Raw genomic sequence first — 20,217 nt, 5'->3', positions numbered from 1 at the left:
TGCAGAACAGAGCCACCCCCCACACCGCTGGGAGCCACCCGTCGCATCCTCTCTTGCCCCCTCACCCGCAGCCTGGCAGGGCCCATCTCTGCTGGGACATGGGAGCCGCTGTGACTCAGCCTCATGGGATATTCTCGGGGTGTCCTCAGGGCACTGCCAACACCCTGGGAGGACAACGCTCTCCGTTCCCCGCCCCCCTGCCCCCCAAATAGGGTCACCGGAGAGAAGGCACAGACTTGGGAAAGGAGCAGAGAGTCTGCAGAGAGCTCAGCCCAGGAGGGAGGGCCGCCGCCGGGCAGTTATAAAGCCGCAGCCCCTGCCTGGGACAGTTCCGGAAGACTCTGGAAGGGGTGAGCCAGCAGATGCATGGAGCCTGCACGCAGAGCCACCGCAGGCCCAGCCTCAGCTCCCCTGCCCATAGGATGGGAATGTGCCTTCCACCTAGATCCAAGATTCTCACAAGCACAGAGACCGAATAATTGTCACGCGTTAGAAACCGTTTTTGGAAAGATGTTTAGATGGAGCCCTGCATTGTGGGAGAACCGTCAGACATCCGGGGGTCAGCCTCTGTTGCCGTGTGACCTTGGGCTTCAACCTCATGTCTGAGAAGAGGACTGAATGAGGCAGGCGTGGTGGGAGCCGGCAGAGCAGGCCTCCGAGAGCAGGGTGACGCTGGCCTCTCGCGCAAGAAGAGCTCAGAGGAGGCTGGCTTCCTCCCAAAGGGGGTCCCAGGCCTCAGCCACTGGTCGTCTGGGTGGTGGGGTCCCTGGGAGCTGGAGGAAGGAGACCGCTCCTGAGCAGCTGTGGCCTAGGCCCGCCTCGCGCTGACTCAGCCGTGATGGGACCAGCAGTGGTGGTGCTGGCCCCGCCTCCTGTGGCCGGGACAGGTGTCAGGGGCACAAGACCACGCGGCTCAGGTCCAGCCCTGAGCCTTCTGTTTCTGGCATAACAGTGTCTGTCCTTATGGGAGTCTCCCTCACGACACAAAGGTGGCTTCTAGAACAGGTTCGTTTAACCCAGGTGATCTGGTCGTTTGAGCCAGAATATTGGGTTTAGGGTCTGAATTACTTTAAAATATTCCCAATTAGTTGGACAATTGCTCCAGGCCTGTCTCGCCTCGGTCAGGTGGAAATAGCTTGAGAACAGGTGTTGGGTTTGGGGCGATGCCACAGGGCCGGCTGCCCGGGGGAGAAGGACCATGGCTACTGGCCACAAAGGAGCGGCACAGTGCAGGCTTCCCGTGGGGGTGCTGCCTACACCCCACGCCCACCACGCCCGCCGTGGCCTGCTCCTCCGGCTCCGCTGAGCTGTGGGCAGTCTCAGCATCCACCTCAGGGTCGTGCTGGCCTGCCCCCCCTCCCGCCCCAGCACTAATATGGGGCCAGTGAGGACCACAGAGCAGCGTCACCCCTGATGGGAAAGGACGTCCAGCCACAGAAGGACTGACCAGGTGTTGGGCGGCTGGACAAGCCACATCCTGGGTCAAAAGAACTTGACCTTAGCCCAGCTGGTGTGGCTCAGTGATTGAGCGTCGACCTATGGATCAAGAGGTCACTGGTTCTAGGTCACATGCCCGGGTTGTGGGCTCAATCCCTTGTACGGGGCATGCAGGAGGCAGCCAATCGATGTTTCTCTCATTGATATTTCTATCTCTCTATCCCTTTCCCTTCCTTTCTCTCTAAAATCAATAAAAATATATTTTTTAAGAAAAGAACCTGACTTTGAGAAACAGAAAGGCACCTAGCATTGCTTTTTCATCTTAAGTGAAAGACCCAAATATAGGATGTTTTCCCCTTATAAATATGCCCCTTTTAATACTGCATATAACTTGATTTTTTATGACAAAGTTTTTTTTTTCTAAGAAAAGGCTGAAATTCAGTCAAACAAACTCATTCTCAGTCTTAAAGGACCTGCCCCCGTCCCGGCCACAGATCTCACGCAGCGTGCCCTGCCTTTCCCATCCCGGGTTGTGGTCGCTGGGTTCAAAGGCAGAAAGCCTCAGGCCCAGTTCCGCCTGCACAGATGAGCGCTCACGGAGCCCAGTCGTGGTGCCCGGGGCTGCACGCAGACCCGCTCCTTTGCTCCACTCCTTCCAAGTTCAAGGTAACTTAGAAATAGACCTTTTGTTAACACTGATTCCGGGTGATAGCGGTAAAGCCAGTGCCCACGGCACAGACTTGGCTGTCCGAGAGGAAGGAGGTGTCAGAGGCCACAAACGAGATGGCTTAACTTCCAGGTCCTCGTGCCCGCGTCGGCCGGAGTTACCACGCAACGTTTGCCGGAGCAGTTGCTGTTTCCTTCAGAAGCAAGGACGATGAGAGGGAGGGCGTGTTGTTTTTCAAGGCTTCTTGCCAAGAAATCACAGAGGACAACTTTCCACCTCCCAGGAGGAAAGTGAGGTGGGTCAGAGAGGTTCCCTAAAATGGGAATATTCACGCCCGGCCGGCGTGAGACGCCCCTGCCCACGGGTGCTGAGGCCTGGCCCCCACACCTGCTCTCAGGTCCCTCGAAGTGCTGGCTTCCACTTCGACCTTCTGCAGACGCTCAGCTCGGCAGAAAGACCATTTAACCTCCTCGTAGCTTCTCTGTGAAGCTCACGTTGAGGAAATGCGGGCTGCATACACTTTGTTTGCTGGAGGCCAAGCAAATGCCCTCACGGCCTACACTGCGTCCAGGTGACCGTGTATTTATTAGAATAAGAGCAAAGTGACATGGTCCTCCCCCCAGATGATACCAGTATCCAGCTTCATGTTATGTTTATGGCTTCAAACTAGGAGTGACTTTGAGAAGGGTGAACACAGAATAAAACTTCCTTTGTGATCAGCGTCCTTGCACACTTTTACACATGTCCCCCGTGTGTATGTGAGTGTGTATGAGAGTGTATATGTATGTGTGAGAGTATGTGTGTGTATGAGTGTGTGTAAGTGTGTGCAAGCGTGAGTGTGCATGTGTGTATGTGCGAATGTGTGTGTGTATGAGTGAGTGTGTGCGTGTGTGTGTGCGAATGTGTGTGTGTGCGTGTATGAGTGTGTGTGTGTGAGTGTGTGCATGTGTGAGTGTGTGTGTGCACACGCACGCTCCCGGGGGTTGGCCCTCTCTGGCTCAGGCACAACCGCTGGGACTGGGTGCAGCTAACAAGCTGCTGGCCCTGCTTAGCCGTCTCCCAGGACACGGCCCTGAAACAAATAACACACCTGCTGACCCAGCCAGGAGGGCATGGGAAGGCAGGGCAGGTACCGGGTCAGGGAGGTCCAGCAAGGGCTTCCCTGGGCCGGCATCTCCAAGTGAGAGCACAGTGGATGGAAGGTCACGTGGGAGTCTCAGGACTGGGAGGGTGGAGAGCCACGTGCCAGCAGCCCATGTGGCTGCCGCTGGTGGCTAACGGGGCAGTGAGGGGATAACATAAAGCAGAGGCCTGCCCAACCACATTAAGGGTTTTGAACTCTGCGCTCAAAGCCGTGGGAAGCTGTTGGCTGGTTCTGAGCAGGGAATGGCTCCCTTAGGCTGGGCTTTGGGGAGCCTTTGGTGGCTCCGTGGATGAGGAGAGTGAGCAGTCACGAGTGCCTGGCCACGCGGACAGAGCCTGGGTCTGAACCAGAGCCCTGCATCTCAACCATTTGATTTGTTTGGCTTTCAGTCTTGCAAGATTTCTGATCTGAGAATTCATGTGCAAAGATGGAAAACTCCCCAAATCTCTATTGGACAGAGCAGTAATTCCTGGCACGTGTCTGAGTGTCTCCCCGAGGTACGTTCTTTCAATGCCGGCTCCAGGACCACCACCCGCAGCCCACTGGCCAACATACCCCGTCTCAGGCTACTTCAAAGCAGATCCAGACATGGCAATGTTTCATCCATATGTATTTAGAAATTTTCTCTAAAAGTGAAGGACTCTTTTTTGTTTAGCTCAGCAGTAATAACTTCACATCTAAAACATTTAAATATACTTTAATATCATTCAAATGTATAATATTATCAGCTCACATTTCTCCAATTGGCTTGAAGGGTTTGCTTTAACCGTTTTTAATCGCCACGTCTCCTAGTCCGTGAGTCCCCAGGCCTTTCCTTCTCCTCGTACCGCTGCCTGGACTCGCTGGGCAGACCCCAGCAGTGTCCTGACCGTGTTCCTTGTCCCCTGTCCTTCTGTAAACTAGGAAGATTGGCCGGTCTGATCAGATTCAAGTTCCATTTTCTTTGCAAAACTCCCTCCTCAGTGGTTCTGTGGGCCTGTCTGTTCAATGTGCCCGGAATCCACCGTGGGAAGCACGCGTGTGGAGGCACGTCAGAATTCGGGATTGACACGGAGCCTCTCTCTGCGGCTCTGACATAGGTCATCCCGTGTACATCTCGGGGACTGCTCGTGGCATCGAGGTTCACGGAGCCACAAAGTTAGAAACACAGTTGCTGCCGCCACCGCTGAGAAGACAGCTTCGCAGGCAGAGCAGGGCGGTAGCCTGAGAGTGAGGTGCTCGGGCGGTCAGGCAGCGCAGAGGCCAGGCAGCGCCAGGACAGCCACAGAGCGACCGTGACCCACGCGTGAGCAGTGATGTCGGCCTTGGCCCGTGGGCTCGGTGGGTTGGGGCGTTGACCCGCACGCCACACGGTTGAGTCGTTCACGTGACTAGAAGTGGTTTAGATGTCCACACTGGAGGTTCAGCATCCTAGCCGCAGAAAGCCGACAGACACAGGGTGACCGACAGACAGCCGTGGTGATGGCGAGAATCCTTTGTAGTATTCTCACAACGTTTCTGGAGGTTCAAACGTACGACCAAGTGAAAAGTTAAAGAAGAAAAAAAACAAGGAAAAGGAACTTCACCTTCCCCACTGGTTTCCCCGAAGGCCCGGCTGTGGAGCCCGGAGCGCGGAGCCAGGCAGCTGGGAGAGGCCAGCCACTTCCCAGAACTGGACCCGGAGCTCGGCCTGGCTCCTGGGCTATTTTTAACTTGGGCTGTGAGCACGTGGCTGTGCTTTCCTTTCTCACTCCCAGTAGCACACTTGGCACTGGGAGCACATGACCCAAGGCTGACCACGCTGGGCACTGCCTGGCGTGATGGGCACAGCTGGTCCCTAACGCCCGTACGGGACTGGTACCTGGATTTCCTGCCACAAATGACATAAACCCAGAAACGGAGAGACCAACTGATTACACGTCCAGTTAAAGCGTCGTTGCCAGGACGTGGGAGCCTCGTCCACAGAGTGCTGGGACCCCCATGCTGCCGGGGGTTCTCACTTTGCTCCTCAGGCAGGTCCTTGTGGGCCCTGGAGGAAAGACAAGCGTATCTCTGATTGGCAGGAGGCCGGGAGGATGAAAGGGAGGTTACCTGATAGAACTTGGAGGTTCTTCCTCTTTCACAGAATGGACGTGACAGGAGTCCCAGCAGAGCCCATAGTCTTGGAAATAGATGAGCCACTTACTTTATTTCCCATATCTGTCACTTCTGAAAGTAAAAGGAAGTGCTCAACCATTGCTCCAGGTTAACGGTCATACACGAGCTCACCCACCCTTCGCCAGAGCCCGACGACAGAGAGAACCGGGTCAGCGAGGGGCAGGTGGGGGAGGAGGGGCTGGGAGCCTGCTGCTGACATCCTCCCTCCCTTGGTCTTTCCTCCCATGGCCAAGTCGTCTGCAGAGTCCTTGACTTAGAAGCTTATTCAAAGCCAAAGCCAGGTGGCTGGAGGGTCAGGTTCTGCTTCAGATACAAAAGCACCAGCCACCTAGCGTGCAGGGGCTCTGTTGGTCTCAGCCTACCATCTCCACCACACACACACACACACACACACACACCGGCCTCTCCTCCTCAGGAGGATCCCTGAACTTCTGATTGTACAGTCAGGACCAGTGCAAAGACCTCCTGTCCCTGGGACCAGGGAGTCTGCCGGTCGGTTCCCTCCAACCCAGAAATACACCCGAGTCTGAGGGCCGACACCCGCACCCGTCCTTGGAACCACCTAAGACACCAGCGGTGGGTCTCGCTCTCGAAGCAGCGGCGTTTCTGACAATGACTAAGGGTCACTCGGGCGCATGGAGCCAGCTTCCCAGACTTCAAGGTTGACACTGCCACTGACAGACCCTGCCCAAGCCCGGCCGGCGTGGCTCAGGGGCTGAGCATCGATCTATGAACCAAGAGGTCCCTGGTTCAATTCCCAGTCAGGGCACAGGCCCAGGTTGCCAGCTCGATCCCCAGTGTGGGGCATGCAGGAGGCAGCCGATCAATGATTCTCTCATCATTGATGTTTCTCTCTCTCTCTCTCTACCCCTCCCTCCCTTCATCTCTGAAATCAATAAAAATACATTTTTTGGGGGAAAAAACCTGCACAAGTCACTTCACTCCCCACACCTGTTCCCTCTGCATGACCAGCAATGACATCACTCTCAGGACCAGCTTGATGGCTCACAGAGGGCGTAACGGGGGCCTGGCCTGCAGCAAGCGCTGGTGATCTTATTACTGTCGGCTAACCCATCACAACTGGATTGAATTAGAAGGCAACTAACTCTTTTGAATTAACTGGAAATGAACCCACAAGCCAACCGAGAATCGGTATCTCTCTAAGTCAGAGTCTTTGCCATGAACGTTCCTCACGATGTCTGTTCCGTCCTTAGGAAGGAAGATGGAAGGAGGGTGGCCGGGTCGCCAAGTAGCTGGGGCTGCTTCCGTCAGGGCTGCTCCTCGGCTGTCCTCTGAATGGGCCCAGGAGCCGGGAAGGTGGCTTTCGCTCGATCCAAGGGAACCAGAACAGATGTTAGAAACGGAGCACCAGGGGCCCCGCTGTGTCTGTTCTCGGGGCCTCGCGCAGAAAGCCAGCACGCCACAGGCCGCCATTCATAATATTTATTTTGGAAAAATATTTTAAAAAGGAATTTCTTCATTAACAAAACAGTAAAAAACTCAAATAACATTTGCACAATATTCCATAAATACATTTATATACAAAAAATATAGTCACATAGACCCGAAGTGCCTTTGTACATATTTACCAAAAATTTAAATTATAAAAAAATGAACATCACAAAATACTCAAGCTTTACAGATATCATGAAAAATATTTTTACAAGTCCAAAAAATAACACACATCTTTTCCCACCTAGAAAAAAAAAACACATTTTAGTATCAAAAAGGACGATAAAGGCAGTGTTTGTGGTTCTAATTCAAGAAAGACTGGCTCATAAGAATCCAAAATATACACTCCGGGCAGTGCATGCGTCTCATGTCGTCATTAATCCACTCATTTAAATATATATTTCTTAGAAGCAACTGTCCATAGTGCAATGGAGACGTCGCGAAAAGCAGAGTGCAACAGGCGTCCTGGAGCAGCCCGAGCCTGCAGCCCCCCGCTGGCGGACCTCTGGGGCCTCGTCCCACCGCCGTCTCGAAGGCCTCCTTTTCCCTCTCAGCAGCATCCGTTGGGGCATAGATCCTTGGAATTCTATGTAGTTTAAGAGAAACGGGAATTTTGCCATATCACCTCAATTTTACACCTAGAGGGGCCAACAAGACAGAACGAGAAGTTAGCTCAAAGTCCAGATTGGCAGTCCGTACCTGCCTTCAAGGGCCGTGCCCACACCCACCTCAGTGGCTATGACACACTCGTCCTTCTCCGATATCACGAACACCGACTGGTACTTGGTGTCTTTTGAAGTAGAGTACACAGAGTCCCGCCTTTTCCTTTCAGATGCATCCCTACTGAAAGGAAAATAAAACAGAACCACAGTAAGCATGTGCGAACATTTCTTTTTAAATCTATTGATTCCAGAGAGGAAGTGAGAATGGGAGAGATAGATAGAAACATCAATGATGAGAGAGAATCATGAATCGGCTCCTGCATGACCCACCCTGGGGATGGAGCCCACAACCCGGGCATGTGCCCTGACCGGGAATCAAACTGTGACCTCCTGGTTCATAGGTCGATGCTCAATCCACTGAGCCACACAGGCCGGGCAAACATGTTTGAACCAGAGCTCAGAGAACACCCTCGCCCAGCTTGGCTCAAAGCACGCCGGAGTGTCGGCGAGCCCTCCCCAGGTGGCCTCCCAGACGACCCTCCTGACGCACAGCACTCACCCCCTGAGTGTCGGGGTGCTCTTCTCCTCCCCAGGAGAGCCCTGCAGCTGGCACTTGGCATCACGCTTGCTGTGGGGGTCCCTGGAGGCGGCATCCTCGCCCTTGGGCTCGGGCACCAGGTTATAGTCCACGCCGGGGTAGCGGGCCTTGGGGCCGTTCTTGCCGCTGCCGTGGTCCCCGTGGAAGTCCACCTTCTTGTTGGTGTTCTTGATCTGCGTGGCCCCGATGATGCTGACGGACACGTCTTTCTCCCGCTGGCAGCTGGCCAGATTGTTCATGGTCTCCGTCTCCCCGTGGCAGGGGTCGGCCAGGGGCAGGCCCTTCTGCAGCCTCAGCCGCACGCAGACCCCTGCGGCCGCACAGCCCAGCAGCAGCACGAGCACCAGGATCGCGCCCGCACAGACGGCTACCCAGGGGAAGGGCCCGGCCTCCATGTACTCCTCGGGGGCCGGGGGCGGCGGCTCAGGGAGCAGGAACTGGCAGTTGGGGCCCCCGTAGCCCCGGGCGCACTCGCACAGGTAGCGGCGGGCCCTCTCGTGGCAGGTGGCGCCGTTGTGGCAGGGCGCGTGCTCGCACCGGCTGATGGGCGTGCTGCAGTTCCTGCCGCTGTAGCCGGGCGGGCAGGTGCAAGAGAACTCGTTCACACCGTCCCGGCAGGTGCCGCCGTGGGCACACGGGGAGGAGGCGCAGTCGTCCACGTTGTCCTGGCAGTGCCGCCCCGAGAAACCGGCCCGGCAGCGGCACATGTAGGCGTCGCCCAGGTCCACACACTGCGCACCTGAAACAGAGGGAGCACGGGCTGTGTCCGCCGTGGCGGGACCCACAGGAGAGACCAGGACAGACAGCCTGTGGCCTGAAGGGGGTTGCAGCTCAAGGCAAGGAACCCTCTGCCTCCCTCAGATCCACGGGGGAGAGCCGCTGGCTCCGTGACTGATGACAACGCCACTCGTGGCCCCAGAGTGGCTCTGCTGTGTTGGGCGGGTGCACAACCCCACCTGCCTCCCGGCGCCCAACAGCCGCCCAACGAGGGACCAGGTCACAGAGACGACGAGCAGCCCAGCTACGAGCCCAGGCGGGAGCAGGGTGAGAGGGGGAAGCAGGGCCGTGTCCTCACGGAGCCCGCTGCTGCTGAGAGTGGGGCATCGGGCCTCCTGGGTCCACAGGACCAGAGCGTGGCCACAGGACGGCTCACCATCCGAGCGACTGACACGCCTCCTCCATCGGGAGGCTCCCGGGGCTGTCCTAAGGGTGAAGCTCTGGAAGCTTCCAGAAAGGCCGGCCTGTCGGGGGCCTGCTGCCCTCCCTGTGAGGTGCTTAGGGTGTCCCACCCACATTTCCCCGCAGACACACCAACACAAGACGGCTACCTGGGTGACAGTGCAGGGCTGGGCTTCCCTCCAAACCAGGTGGCTGGCTGGAGGGTGGCACGCCGCCTGGGCAGCGGGGCCTGCTCCCAGGCACTCCGGGGAGGGGCGTGGGACCCAAGCGAGCTCTGTGCCCTCCCCCCAGGCTCCCCCTGCAACATCCCTACAGTGTGTCTCTGTGTTCAGATTTAAGGGCTCCGTAAGCTCAAGGTGGCTCGCAAAGTCACGGGCCTGGCCTGAGGTTAAATGTGAGCCCGCGACGAGGCCTCCGTGGGCTGCCCTTACCATTGGCACAGGGCGAGGAACTGCAGGCGTCCACCTTCTTCTCGCAGTTGAAGCCGGAAAAGCCTGCGGGGCAGTGGCAGGTGTAGCCTCCCTCGGGGTTGTCGGAGCAGCGCCCCCCATTGAAGCAAGGCCCGTCCGCACAGGCCATGGCGCTCAGCTCGCAGACGCTGCCGTAGAAGCCGGGTGCACAGGTGCAGGAGAAGCCGTTCTCGAGATCCTACGTGACGGGGAAGATGAAAAGCTCCTTAAAGCTGCTCCGCAGACCCGTGGGGTCCGTGTCCAGCCAGGGCCTACACGGCGCCCGACCCGTGCGCCCAGACTCACCGTGCAGCTGCCCCCATTCCTGCAGGGGCTGGGCCCGCACTCGTCCACCTCGTCCTCGCAGGTGGTCCCGGTGTACCCAGGCCGGCAGGAGCAGGTGTAGCTCCCCTGGCCCGTGTTGGTGCAGGTGGCCCCGTTCCTGCAGGGCTTGTGGTGTGTGCAGTAGTTGAGGTCTGAGGGGTGGGACAGGAAGAGGAGGGAAGTCCAAGGTCAGGCCGGGAAGTCCGCACCTTCCCAGGGAGGAGCTGGAGCCCTGGCCGCCTGCAGGGAACAGGAGGCTCACCCTGGTTGCAGAAGAGTCCCCCCCAGCCCTCCTGGCAGGTGCACTGCCAGGGCTGCTGGCAGGTGCCATGGAGACAGCCCGGGTACCGAATGCACTGGTCACAGTAGCGGCCCTGCCAGCCCACTCGGCACCTGAGGGGAGAGAGGACAGGGTCAGGGGGGCATCGACCTTTGCCCAGGGGGACAAAGCATTTCCCGCTCACAGGAAACTTCCTCCCAGCAGCACCTGCACCTGGTTCTCAAACAGACAAGAAGGGGACTCTCCTAGGGCCCCCAGGGTCTGCCTCCTGGGGTCATCTGGCAGCTCCCCAGGGGATTCTAATGCACCCCAAGTCTGACCCCAAGTAAACTGTCATTTTTCAGCTGCTGTCTGTAAGTTCCCACAACCAGGGAGCCGAGCAGACTGACAAGCCGTGGCCTTACACTTCCATACACGTAGGAGGTAGAAACACCCAAATAACAGCCCCACCAGCTAGTCTCACGCGTTTTACAAGTGATCACCTGGAAAGTCTACACAAACACTCGCTGTACAAGGACAACGAGACAGAGAAAACGGCTTTTTGCAGACTTACTTGCATTCCCCTGGCTTGTCACAAAACCCATGCTGCTCATCGCATCCAGGCAGGCAGATTGCTGCAGCAGAGAAAATACGGGGTCAAGCTGCGCTCCCAGGGCCACAGGGCCGCGGCCGCACTCGCCTGGCTCCCTCTGGCCCCTGAACTAATCTCCGTCCTGCCTGGTAACCATGGACTTTACTCAGCCGGGCGGGCGAGCATTCTTCTTAACACAGCCGCTCAGGGACAAAAGATGGAGGAAGCCCCCACCCCCACCCCATCCCCTTTTCTTCTGAGAGAGGGTCAGAAGTCCTTCCCCATCTCCTCCCCCACTTCCCAATTCTATGCACAAAGCTCCACCTCTTAATACCCAGAAAGTGTGTGTGTCGATAAGGGTGGACAGCTGGTCTGCAGGGACCAGGGCAGGACAGCTGCTCCATTGTCTGCTCTCTCCCAGCAGCTGCCCCGTGCAACAATACGGCCCTCACCCGGCCCCCACCCCACACACCCCGGCGTGTACACACCACACACACACATGCACGCGCGCCCTTTCCGCCAATGGGAGCCGGCGTGCGTCCCTGCGCCTATCCCTGCCGGGATCTAATGGATGGCACGCGCGGGCTGGGGGCGGGGAGAGACTCCAGTGTTTGAATAAGAAGAAAAAAGTTTGAGTTTGTGGCTACCCCACAGTGAAGAAGAGAGAGGACAGTGGGGAAGGGAGCAGCAGGCCTGGCCCGGGGGGGCGGGGAGGCGGGGGCTGGCTGGCTTCCTGGTCTGGTTATGCCTGGTTATGAAACTCATTAACAAGCCGCTCCACAAGTTTTTAGGACAACAGAGCCACTCGGGCCAGAGTGGAACTCCAAGTGCTTAAGGAGCTGGTGGAGAGTGAAGGGCACGCACGCCCCAGGCACAGACCCACTCGAGAGTGCACCTCCCGCTAGGCTGCCTGCCCCAGGGCAGGAGAAGGACGGTTCCCTGGGGTCTGGGAGCTCCAGGACCCACCCTGACTGCAGGGAAACCCGATCCCTGGCTGTGCAGGCAGCAGGGGGTACTAGCAGGCTGGGGAGAGGCCTGCCAGGGTCCAGCTGAACCAGGCCCAGGAGCCTACAGGGTCCTCACAGCCCCCACTCCCCAGCTCTGGTTCCCTGTGCTGCAGAGCAGCTGCTGGTCTGCCCTGGCTGCCAGGAGAACCGAATGCAGGGCAGGAGGCCTAGGTCCCTTGTAAAGGCATTTCTTTCCTAGACGAGGTGCCGGGCGGGTCCCCTCACCCCCAGCAGGTCCCCCCCCCCCCCACCCAAGCCTGGTACCCCCGGCCTCCGCATGCACCCACCCGACGGGTGACAACGCCAGACAGCCTGCGCACATCACATGGGTGTTTGCAAACACAGGAGCTCTGGGGAGAGGCCAAGTGCCCCAACTTCAGAGAAGAATTAACACTTTCCACTGAGATGCTGCCCCAGCAGAGAACTGGCTCACGGCCGCCAACACACCAACGCCAACACCCCATGCTGCCCTCTGTTCCTCCCTTCCTTCCTCCCCCCTTTCCCTCACTGACTTCCTGACCCCTGGCCTGTCTCCAAAATCCTCCCTGATTAAGAAGGGCAGCTTCCCATAGCGGAAGTTAAAATGTCTCAGTTGACCCCAACCCCGAGACCAGCTGACTGAAGTTTTGGCAGGTCTCCAGGGCTCCCCAGACTCGGTCTCCCCGCGGAACCCCTCTCTAGTGCTAACAGCCTGGATCCCGGTGCACAGAACGCCCCTCCGCTCCCTGGGAAGGGAGTAAGCTGAGGGGAGCAGCCCTCCGACCCTGGACCCACCTTCGGTGCAGTACTGGCCCCTCCAGCCAGGGTTGCACACCTTCTCGCCCCGCTCCCCACAGGTGAAGTGGCCGAAGGCATCATCCCGGGGGCGGCAGAAGACTGAGCAGCCCTCCCCGTAGTAGTGCTCGTCGCACACGAAGCGATAGGAGTACTTGAGGTCAGCACGGCCGCTGCTGTGCAGGTCCTGGGACCACTCCTCACCCACCGTCAGGTGCCTCTGTGTGGCCAGCCGGCTGATGAGCCGCTCGGGGTTTTCTGCGGGAGAGGTGCCTGTGAGTGCTGACTGCACCTGGAGGCTGGACAGGGCAGGGAGGACCACCCTGCGGGGGGGGGGGGGGGCGAGACCCGGCTGCCCGGTGGCTCTGTGCAGAGTAAGGGTCCAGGACTCAGCCACAGGCACAGGGGTTCACAGAGTGCTGGGGCTTGGGGGGTTGTGTTTACCTGTGGCGAGGTCGTCGGGAGAATCTGTGTGCAGAGCTTCGATGATCAGAGAGAAGGTGCCCTGGGAGAAGCGGGAGACAAGGAAAACTAGAACCTTCTCTTAAACACTGAGCTTTGGGGACACATCAGGGAGGCCTGTGGCTGCTAGCGACCTGGGTGGTGTTTTCACTTTCCTCAAGGAAATGGAAGAACTTTTTAAAGAGTGATTTCCTGGCGTGTTTTTTCAGCCTGTTAGTACAGGATATCACTTAAAAAAAAAAAAGGGAAAAAAAAGACTGCGCGCAGCAGGCGGGGCTGTCCTGGTCTGCAGGCGGTGGACCCACGCGGAGGGCCTGGGGTGCCACGCGCAAGGCTGGCCGCGACCAGCCCAACTCAGCAGGGGCCTCGGGCCTTCCCACGGAAGGGCTCGTGGGACCGGGGCTGGGCACAGAGATCCGACAGGGGAGGGTCCGTCCCCCCCTCTGGGCCTCACCCGCCCCCGCTGTCACCCGCCGCCGCCCGGCCCGCGCCCCGCCCGTGCAGGTGCGCTCACCGGCCAGGTGAAGCCCAGCGGGAAGCGGATGGGGTTGCTGAAGGAGGGGTGGGCGCCCGCGCCGTCGGGGAGGCTGAAGGAGCCGACGCCCAGCACCGGCGTGACGGCGCTGCCGTAGGTGCAGGGCGGCTCGGGCGACACGCTGGCCTGGTAGTGCTTGAGGCACACGCGGAAGAAGGTCCGGCAGGCGCACGGCGGGCCCGCGGCCCCGCGGCAGCAGCTGCGGTCGCCCGACAGCCCCTTCCGGTTGACGAACTCCTGCAGCTTCAGCTCGAACACCCCCGAGCTCCAGACCTGCGGGGGGAGCGGCGTTGAGCGCGGCGCGCGGGGGCGCGGGGCGTCCCTCCGGTTCGCCTTCGCTCCGGCCCGCGCCGCGCGTCCTGCCCCCTGGCCCCGCGGGCTCCGGACACTCACCTGGCACAGCAGGGCCGCGACCACGGCGAGGGCCAGGGCGCCCCGGCGGCCCATGGCGCACCGCCCGACTCGCCGGCCCCCCTGGCGTCCCGCCGGTTCCCCGCTCCACGCAGCGGCGGGGTGCGAGGCCGCCTGGCCTGCCGGAGACCCGGACTCCCCCGGGGCCGGCCCGGCTGGGGCCAGGCCGCGGCTCCCGGTCGCCCTGCGGCTGCGGCACTGGGCGACGCGCGCGGACAGGCTCGCTCGGGAGGTCGCTCCTGCGGCGGCAACTTTCGGTTTCCTCCTCGTGCTTTCAGCCCACGAGTGGGCGAGGGTCGCCCGCTTCCTGGTTTTGTCTCAGGCGTCTTCGCAGGCAAAAGGCGAGAAGGAGGGCGGGAGGACGCGTCCGGTCGGTCGGTTCGGCTCCCCGGGAACGGCGGAGGCTGCTCTGAGCCGGGTGGGAGGCGCGGTCCGGGACTCCACGGCGCGTCGGTGATCCGGGCCGCGCCGCTCACTCGGCTGCGGCGGGCGCTCGGGAAGCAGCCCGGGCCCCCAGAGCCGCCTGGGCCGCCGCGGAGAGTCGCGTCGCTCCGAGGAGCCCAGCCGGTGCCATCCGAGTCCACACGCGTGGGGCGGGGAGGCCGTGGGAGGAGGCTCCGAGCCGCAGCCCGTCCTCGTAGCGAGCCGAGCCGCCGGCCGCCGGTCCCGCGGGTGCGCGCCGAGGGTCTGGCTCCGCCGGCGCCGCGCCCTTATATCCCGCCGTCCGTCCGCATGGCTAATGAGATGCAAATGAGCGGCCCCCCAATCTGGCGAGAGCTGTCACAAAGGAGCCACTTTTCCAAACCCTCCTCTCAATGGCTCGCCAAATGGTCAGTGAGCTGTAAAATGTGCAACTCCCTCCGCCTCCCGGCCACCGAGCCCGCCCCCGCCTCCGCGCAGGGCGCTCATTTACATTCCGGCGAAACGCTCGCCGCGAGGATCCCCTCGGATCCGGCGCCGGTGCCGCGGCCCGGCCTCCGCGGCTGCCTCCCGGCCACGGGCGCGCGGAGGCCCCGGGGACAGAGGGGCGCGCGCCTCCCGCCCGCCGAGCGCCACCGGCCTTGTGCGCTGGACGCAACCGGAGACAGTCCCTGCCGCGGCGCCCGCCCCCGTCTCCCCGCGCGGCCGCGTCCGGGGCTCCGGGGAAGGGAGGGGGGGCGAAGTTAGAGGCTCCGCTCCCCGCGGACCGCCTTCCCGAGGCGGCCTCTTCCGAAGGCGGAGTCTCCGGGGGAGGGGGCCGGGGGCACCGCAGGACAGGAGCGGGCGCCGCGGCAGAAGGTGGCGGGAGCACCGCGGCAGTTTCGAGAAGTTTGGGAAGGTCTGACCTCATCCACCTCCCGGCCGAGGACGGCGACTTTGCGTCCGGGAACACAGGGCCCGCGAAAAGGGGCCCCGGGGGCGAGCGCGGTGGCCCGGCACCCGGGATCCCCGCGGCCGCTGGAGGGGCGGGGTCCGGTAGGGTGTCCCCCCGCCCAGAGATACCGACGCCGTCAACGACAGCCCCTCCGCCCCTGTGCTCACGCACACCCTCCTTGCGCGCTTCCCGGCCACCGCCGCCTTTCCGGGGCTCCAGCCCTCTCTCCCGGTGTCTCCCCCTCGGCCTCCCTCCGCCTGGTAAAAAGTGAGTTCGGTGTGTGTCGCTCGCGTGGCTGTCATTAGGGCGGCCTGTTATTGTGCAGCCGGAATCAGTGGCTCTTTGTGCGCTCAGCTGTATGGTAATGCGGCCGCACCTGCTCCGCACAATGCGGGGAGAGCTCCCTTCGCGCGCCCGGCCGCCGCGACAATGTCCGGCACAGGCTCCGGGGACCTCGCCCGGCCCCCACCCGCAACCTCTGCTCAACCATCACCTTATGAGGTTTTTCACGTCCATCAAACACTGGAACTTTTGTTTTCATTTTTTTTTTAAGGGAAATGAGTTTATTGGGAGGGCCGAGAACACGTATCACACAATGAATTCTCTAAATTGCTCTCCTGCTCGCAGGCGCGAGCCAGAAGGAAGGTGGGGCGCACACTCCTACCCTGGCACCCAGCTTTGTGCGGGGCGCAGTCCGAGGTCCCTTTCCCTCCGCTACTCTGCTCCGCCTTCACATCCCCAACCCGGGCGCGCGCGCACACACACACACACACACACACACACACACACCAGCAGCAGCCGCAGCAGCTTCCTCCGGCCAGAAGGTGTGAGCGCTGGAGGTGTCCCTTGGACCACAGCACAGCCAGGAGCGGCCACGGTGGCCTCACTCCAGCCCCTTATTGGTGGGAACCGCACGCACGTCCTGGCCAAGTGGACTTTCACTGCAACCCACGTCAAGATCACAGTCTCGTGGATGCTAAGTCAGACCACTGTACACAGCAACCTGAGAATCACTTGGTGACGTTGTCCACCGAGTCTCCCCACTGCTGCCTTGTTAGAGGAGCGAAGAGTTCATCGGAAGTCACGTTTAAGGCTGAGGTGAGGAAGGCAGGCTAGGACCCCACCAGAACCCCCTGCTGTTTGGTTCTGAACAAATGGGAGCTTCAAAAGTGCCAGAGACGGACAGAGGGACTCCCAGCCCAGCCAGCCTGGGGGACTTTGCAAGGACTCACCACCCTGGCGGACTGGCCAATCCTAATTTAATCTTGCCACCTAGTGTCAGCAGCTTTTTTTTCATGACATCCATGTTTCCTCTGCAACTCTGCTCTCCACAGCATGGAAACTGGTGTACTTGGCGGGGGAGTGGCGGGGGGGGGGGGGTGCATGCATGTGTGTATGGGTGAGGTGTGGGTGTGTGTGTGTGTGAGCATGTGGGGGTGTGGGTGTGGGTGGGTATGCGTGTGTGGGGGGGGGGGGGGGGGGGAGGCTCCCAGGAGCAGGAGAGACAAGAGGAAGAGAAGCGTGGACTCTGAATGCTCTGTGCTTCAGAGGCTGGGAGTAGACGCAGTCAGAAATGAAATATCAGGAACCTTTTAATTAGAAAATGGAATAGGAAACAGGCTGGTTTGAATGCAGTTTAGAAAACTGGAAATATGTCCCACGCGCAAGGGCTTAAACCTTGGATGGGGGGGGAGACTTGCCCCAAATCTTTAACAAACCCCCCTCAGCACCAAGTATTTGTTAAATTGACACGGCACAGATTTCTCGATTACAACAGCAAAGCGGAACTGAAAGGCATCGTAAAATCCATCAGAATCCTGCCCAAAGCGTTCATTCTTTTCCCACTTAATTTATGCCACGCGATTCTGTATTGGGGAAATCAAGCAGAACGGGTCTTTCTCCTTCCTCCTCGCCTGCTCTTCTTTCCTCCTTTCTTCTTCCCCTTCTCTCTCCTCCTCCTCCTCCTCCCACTCCACGTGGGCTCCCCCTGCCTTTGGAAGCTGAGCTGAGGAGACTGTTTAACTTGGTGTTTCTATGGGAGCCTGTTGTAGTTTAACTCCTGCACACCAGTGGCTGAGATGAACAAAGGAGAGACTCGAGGTCCAACTATTCACCCTTTCTTTGCACTTTAATTTTCATTGATTGGGAAGACAAGGGGAGCCCTTGGGGACTCGGGCTGAAGGGGATGACACGCCTTTAGACGCCATCAGCCCCCTAGCCAGCCATCTGCTCCGAACCAAATGGCGTTTTTTCACTCCCTAACTGCATGTCTCTATACTCCCACAACCCAGCGCTCTGAGCCCCCCAAATGCAGCCGGGAGCTTAAGCTACCGTATGTTAAATAGACTCACTCTGTGTCAGCCCTCACACCCAGTCTCCCTCCCCACACACTATAAATCCTCACCTTGCTCATTAGGAAAAAGCAGGAAACTTTCTTTTAAATACTTTTTGATGTCTCAGCAAATTCACTGTACAAAGTGAGGCTCATTAGGGCTGAGAAGGCACCAATACATCAGACACAGGAGAGGACAGGGACTCCCCGCTGGGTGGTTTGTTCCCACCAGGCACACGTAGCTCAGAGCCCGGATGGCCCAGTGGCTAGGGCAGGACCTGGCACAACCACCACAGCGAGTTCTCTGCTTGCCAGACACCCTGGTTATTTTATCAACTGTGCTATTAGGCCAGTTATCACATGAAACGTGCCCACCCTCAGCAGTGAGTGTGACCTGCGCCCGTGGCCACCCAAAGGAAGGTTCTCTTCTCAGGTGTGTGTGTGGTGGCTGGCGGTGGGCGTGGGAGGACAGGGCAGACTGCAGTAAACAATGCCCGGATTGGGCTTCCGACTCTAGGCGGCCACACGTTCAGTTTTCTGTGTCAACAAGTCTGGAGACTGGAGTGGGGTTTGTGTTTTCAGAGGCCCACTGAACGCTGTATACCCAACAGAGAGGTTCTCTTATTCCAAAGAAGAATTAGGGTCCTTGTTCAGAACAACAAAATAAAAAACTTCCAGGAAGCAAATCTGGTGTTGGTCAAACATGCCAGCTTACTTGAAAGGGAAGGAGGAAAGGAAGGAGCCCACAGCATGTGTATTAATTAGTATGAGCCTCACATCTCCACCACACACCCTCTGCGGCTCTTCTCCAGCCACAGTCAGGCGGTTCCAGCAGCAGAGGAGGGAGCGGGTCGAGGAAAGCCTCTGTCTGCGCCTGCAGGTGTCATGGCCTTTCCTCCCTTCCTCTCCAGGACCCAGTCCCAGAGCCCGTGCACTGCTAAGGGGAACACGGGCCCAAATGTAGTGGAGACATGCTGACACTTGACTCATGCCTGGACCTCACTGGCTGAGGACGCCTTCTACCCTAAGCCAGCGATGTTCAACCAGGAGTTTTAAAGCACGCAATTCCTCACTCTTCAGTCAGGGGCACTGACCCTCTTTTCCCTTAGATTGCCAAATAAAATTTTAAAAAATGACAGCAGGTAACACAATAGCTGTCTGGTGAGAATGAATCCAAATTATACCTTTTTTGTCAGGTAGGCAAAAAAATTTTTGTGTGTGTGTGTGCTGCAGCATTTTAGTAATTAGTGTATGTGGCATGAGATGGAAATGGTTGAAATCGCTGACCTAAGCCAGCCAGCCAGCCACAGCCAGAAAGAGAAGGGGCGCATCTAGCGTATATTTAGACCCCGAGGCTTCCCTCTGGCTGGGAGTAAACAGCACAGCATCCCCAGGGCCGACCTTTCTGCCCCGCGGGCGGCACGCCCTCCAGGGACCCCCCACCCCCACCCACACCCACACCCACACCCACACCCAGGACGGCGACCCGGAGGTGAGTGTGGGGAGGACACAGTCCCCCTGACAGCTCCTCCGAAGCCTTCTCCGTTGCATAACCGCAGGCTGGGCCGCGAAGACCCGCGCGTGGGGCCGCGGCCCGGACTGCCCCGTGGAGGGTCCCGCGTGTTTCATAACCTCTCCTCTCCTCAGGGGGCACCGGCGGGGGCGAGGGAGGAAGGAAGGCCTCAGACGCACGGGGTTGGTTTTGTTGTTTGGGGTGCGGTGCTTTTGGGGCGTCGCCACCTGAGCGGGTGCGCGGAGCCCGGCGTGGAGGCCGCGGGCTGCGGAGCACAGCGAAGGCATGTGCGCATTTGCATGAGAAAGGGCCGGTCGCGTGGCTCCGCGCGGCCGGGGCAGGACCGCTCTGCCCCTCCTCCCGCGCCCCCTCCCTCCCTGCGGCCCCCTCCCGCACCCACTGCTCCGCGCCCCCCCTCCCCTCGCGGGTCCCCTGTCTCCTCGCGTCCCCACTGCCCCCAGAACCCCGTCCCCTACCCTCGGCCGCGGCCGTCACTCCCCGAAACCGCGGATCATCTGCTCGGGGCCGCGCGCCCATCTCCATGACAAAGCGCGTGTTTACCTGGCCCGGGCCCCGCGGCGCGCCTTTGTCCCGGATCAGATGACCGCGCAGCTGCTCGGCCGCGCTCCCCACCCCACCCTCCCCCGCGGCCCTGGGTCCCTCCCGAGACAGAACGTGCCGGACCAGCGGGGGGCGTTATGGGGGAGCTGCTGTACCCCCGACCCTGCACTGCAGCGCTCCGGAGGGCTTCCTGGAGGCGGTGGCGCACCGGACCGGGTGCCCGCTCGGAAGGGCGTCTCTGCTGACGGGGGAGGGGCCAGGTTGGCTGGGACCTGCGGGGGCCTCCCCCCGTACCCTGTCGGCCCAGTGTCGGTGTCGCGTCGGGCACCCCTGCGGCGGGGGGATGGGGGGGGGGGCTCTAGGGGAGCC

At 59.9% G+C, this 20,217-nt stretch overlaps 1 protein-coding gene across 3 annotated transcripts; it reads right to left on the bottom strand.

Annotated features, from left to right (window-relative positions):
* Positions 1-6,819: 6,819 nt before the first annotated feature.
* On the bottom strand, positions 6,820-14,902 carry DLL1 (delta like canonical Notch ligand 1). Of its 3 annotated transcripts, none has more exons than XM_070417305.1 (11): positions 14,071-14,902; positions 13,657-13,950; positions 13,125-13,185; positions 12,681-12,938; positions 10,882-10,942; positions 10,311-10,441; positions 10,031-10,200; positions 9,707-9,923; positions 8,058-8,835; positions 7,565-7,679; positions 6,820-7,474 (listed from the first exon to the last, which is right to left on the bottom strand). In XM_070417305.1, exons 1-11 carry the CDS (start codon positions 14,122-14,124, stop codon positions 7,469-7,471), a joined length of 2,145 nt encoding a protein of 714 aa, XP_070273406.1. In that variant the 5' UTR covers positions 14,125-14,902; the 3' UTR covers positions 6,820-7,468. The 3 variants fall into 3 exon arrangements, with proteins under 3 accessions (XP_070273406.1, XP_070273404.1, XP_070273405.1); XM_070417303.1 differs by having other exon boundaries at positions 6,820-7,422; XM_070417304.1 differs by having other exon boundaries at positions 6,820-7,422; positions 7,565-7,676.
* Between the last annotated feature and the right edge of the window lie 5,315 nt (positions 14,903-20,217).

The sequence above is a fragment of the Myotis yumanensis genome, unplaced genomic scaffold (genome assembly GCF_028538775.1).
Source record: "Myotis yumanensis isolate MYYU_CA2020_CCGP unplaced genomic scaffold, mMyoYum1.0.hap1 SCAF_6, whole genome shotgun sequence".
Taxonomy (NCBI): Eukaryota; Metazoa; Chordata; class Mammalia; order Chiroptera; family Vespertilionidae; genus Myotis; species Myotis yumanensis.
The sequence above is the reverse complement of the archived record's forward strand: the minus strand, read 5'-3'. Positions and strand labels throughout refer to the sequence as shown.

What these genes read in the sequence shown, in the direction of transcription:
- DLL1 (XM_070417303.1), bottom strand. Translation starts at nt 14,124, where the DNA reads ATGGGCCGCCGGGGCGCCCTGGCCCTCGCCGTGGTCGCGGCCCTGCTG. An exon ending in GACAAGCCAGGGGAATGCAA is followed by an intron (nt 10,442 to 10,881) that starts GTAAGTCTGCAA and finishes CTCTCCCCTCAG; the next exon opens with GTGCCGAGTGGGCTGGCAGG. An exon ending in AGTGTGTCATAGCCACTGAG is followed by an intron (nt 7,423 to 7,564) that starts GTGGGTGTGGGC and finishes TAAACTACATAG; the next exon opens with AATTCCAAGGATCTATGCCC.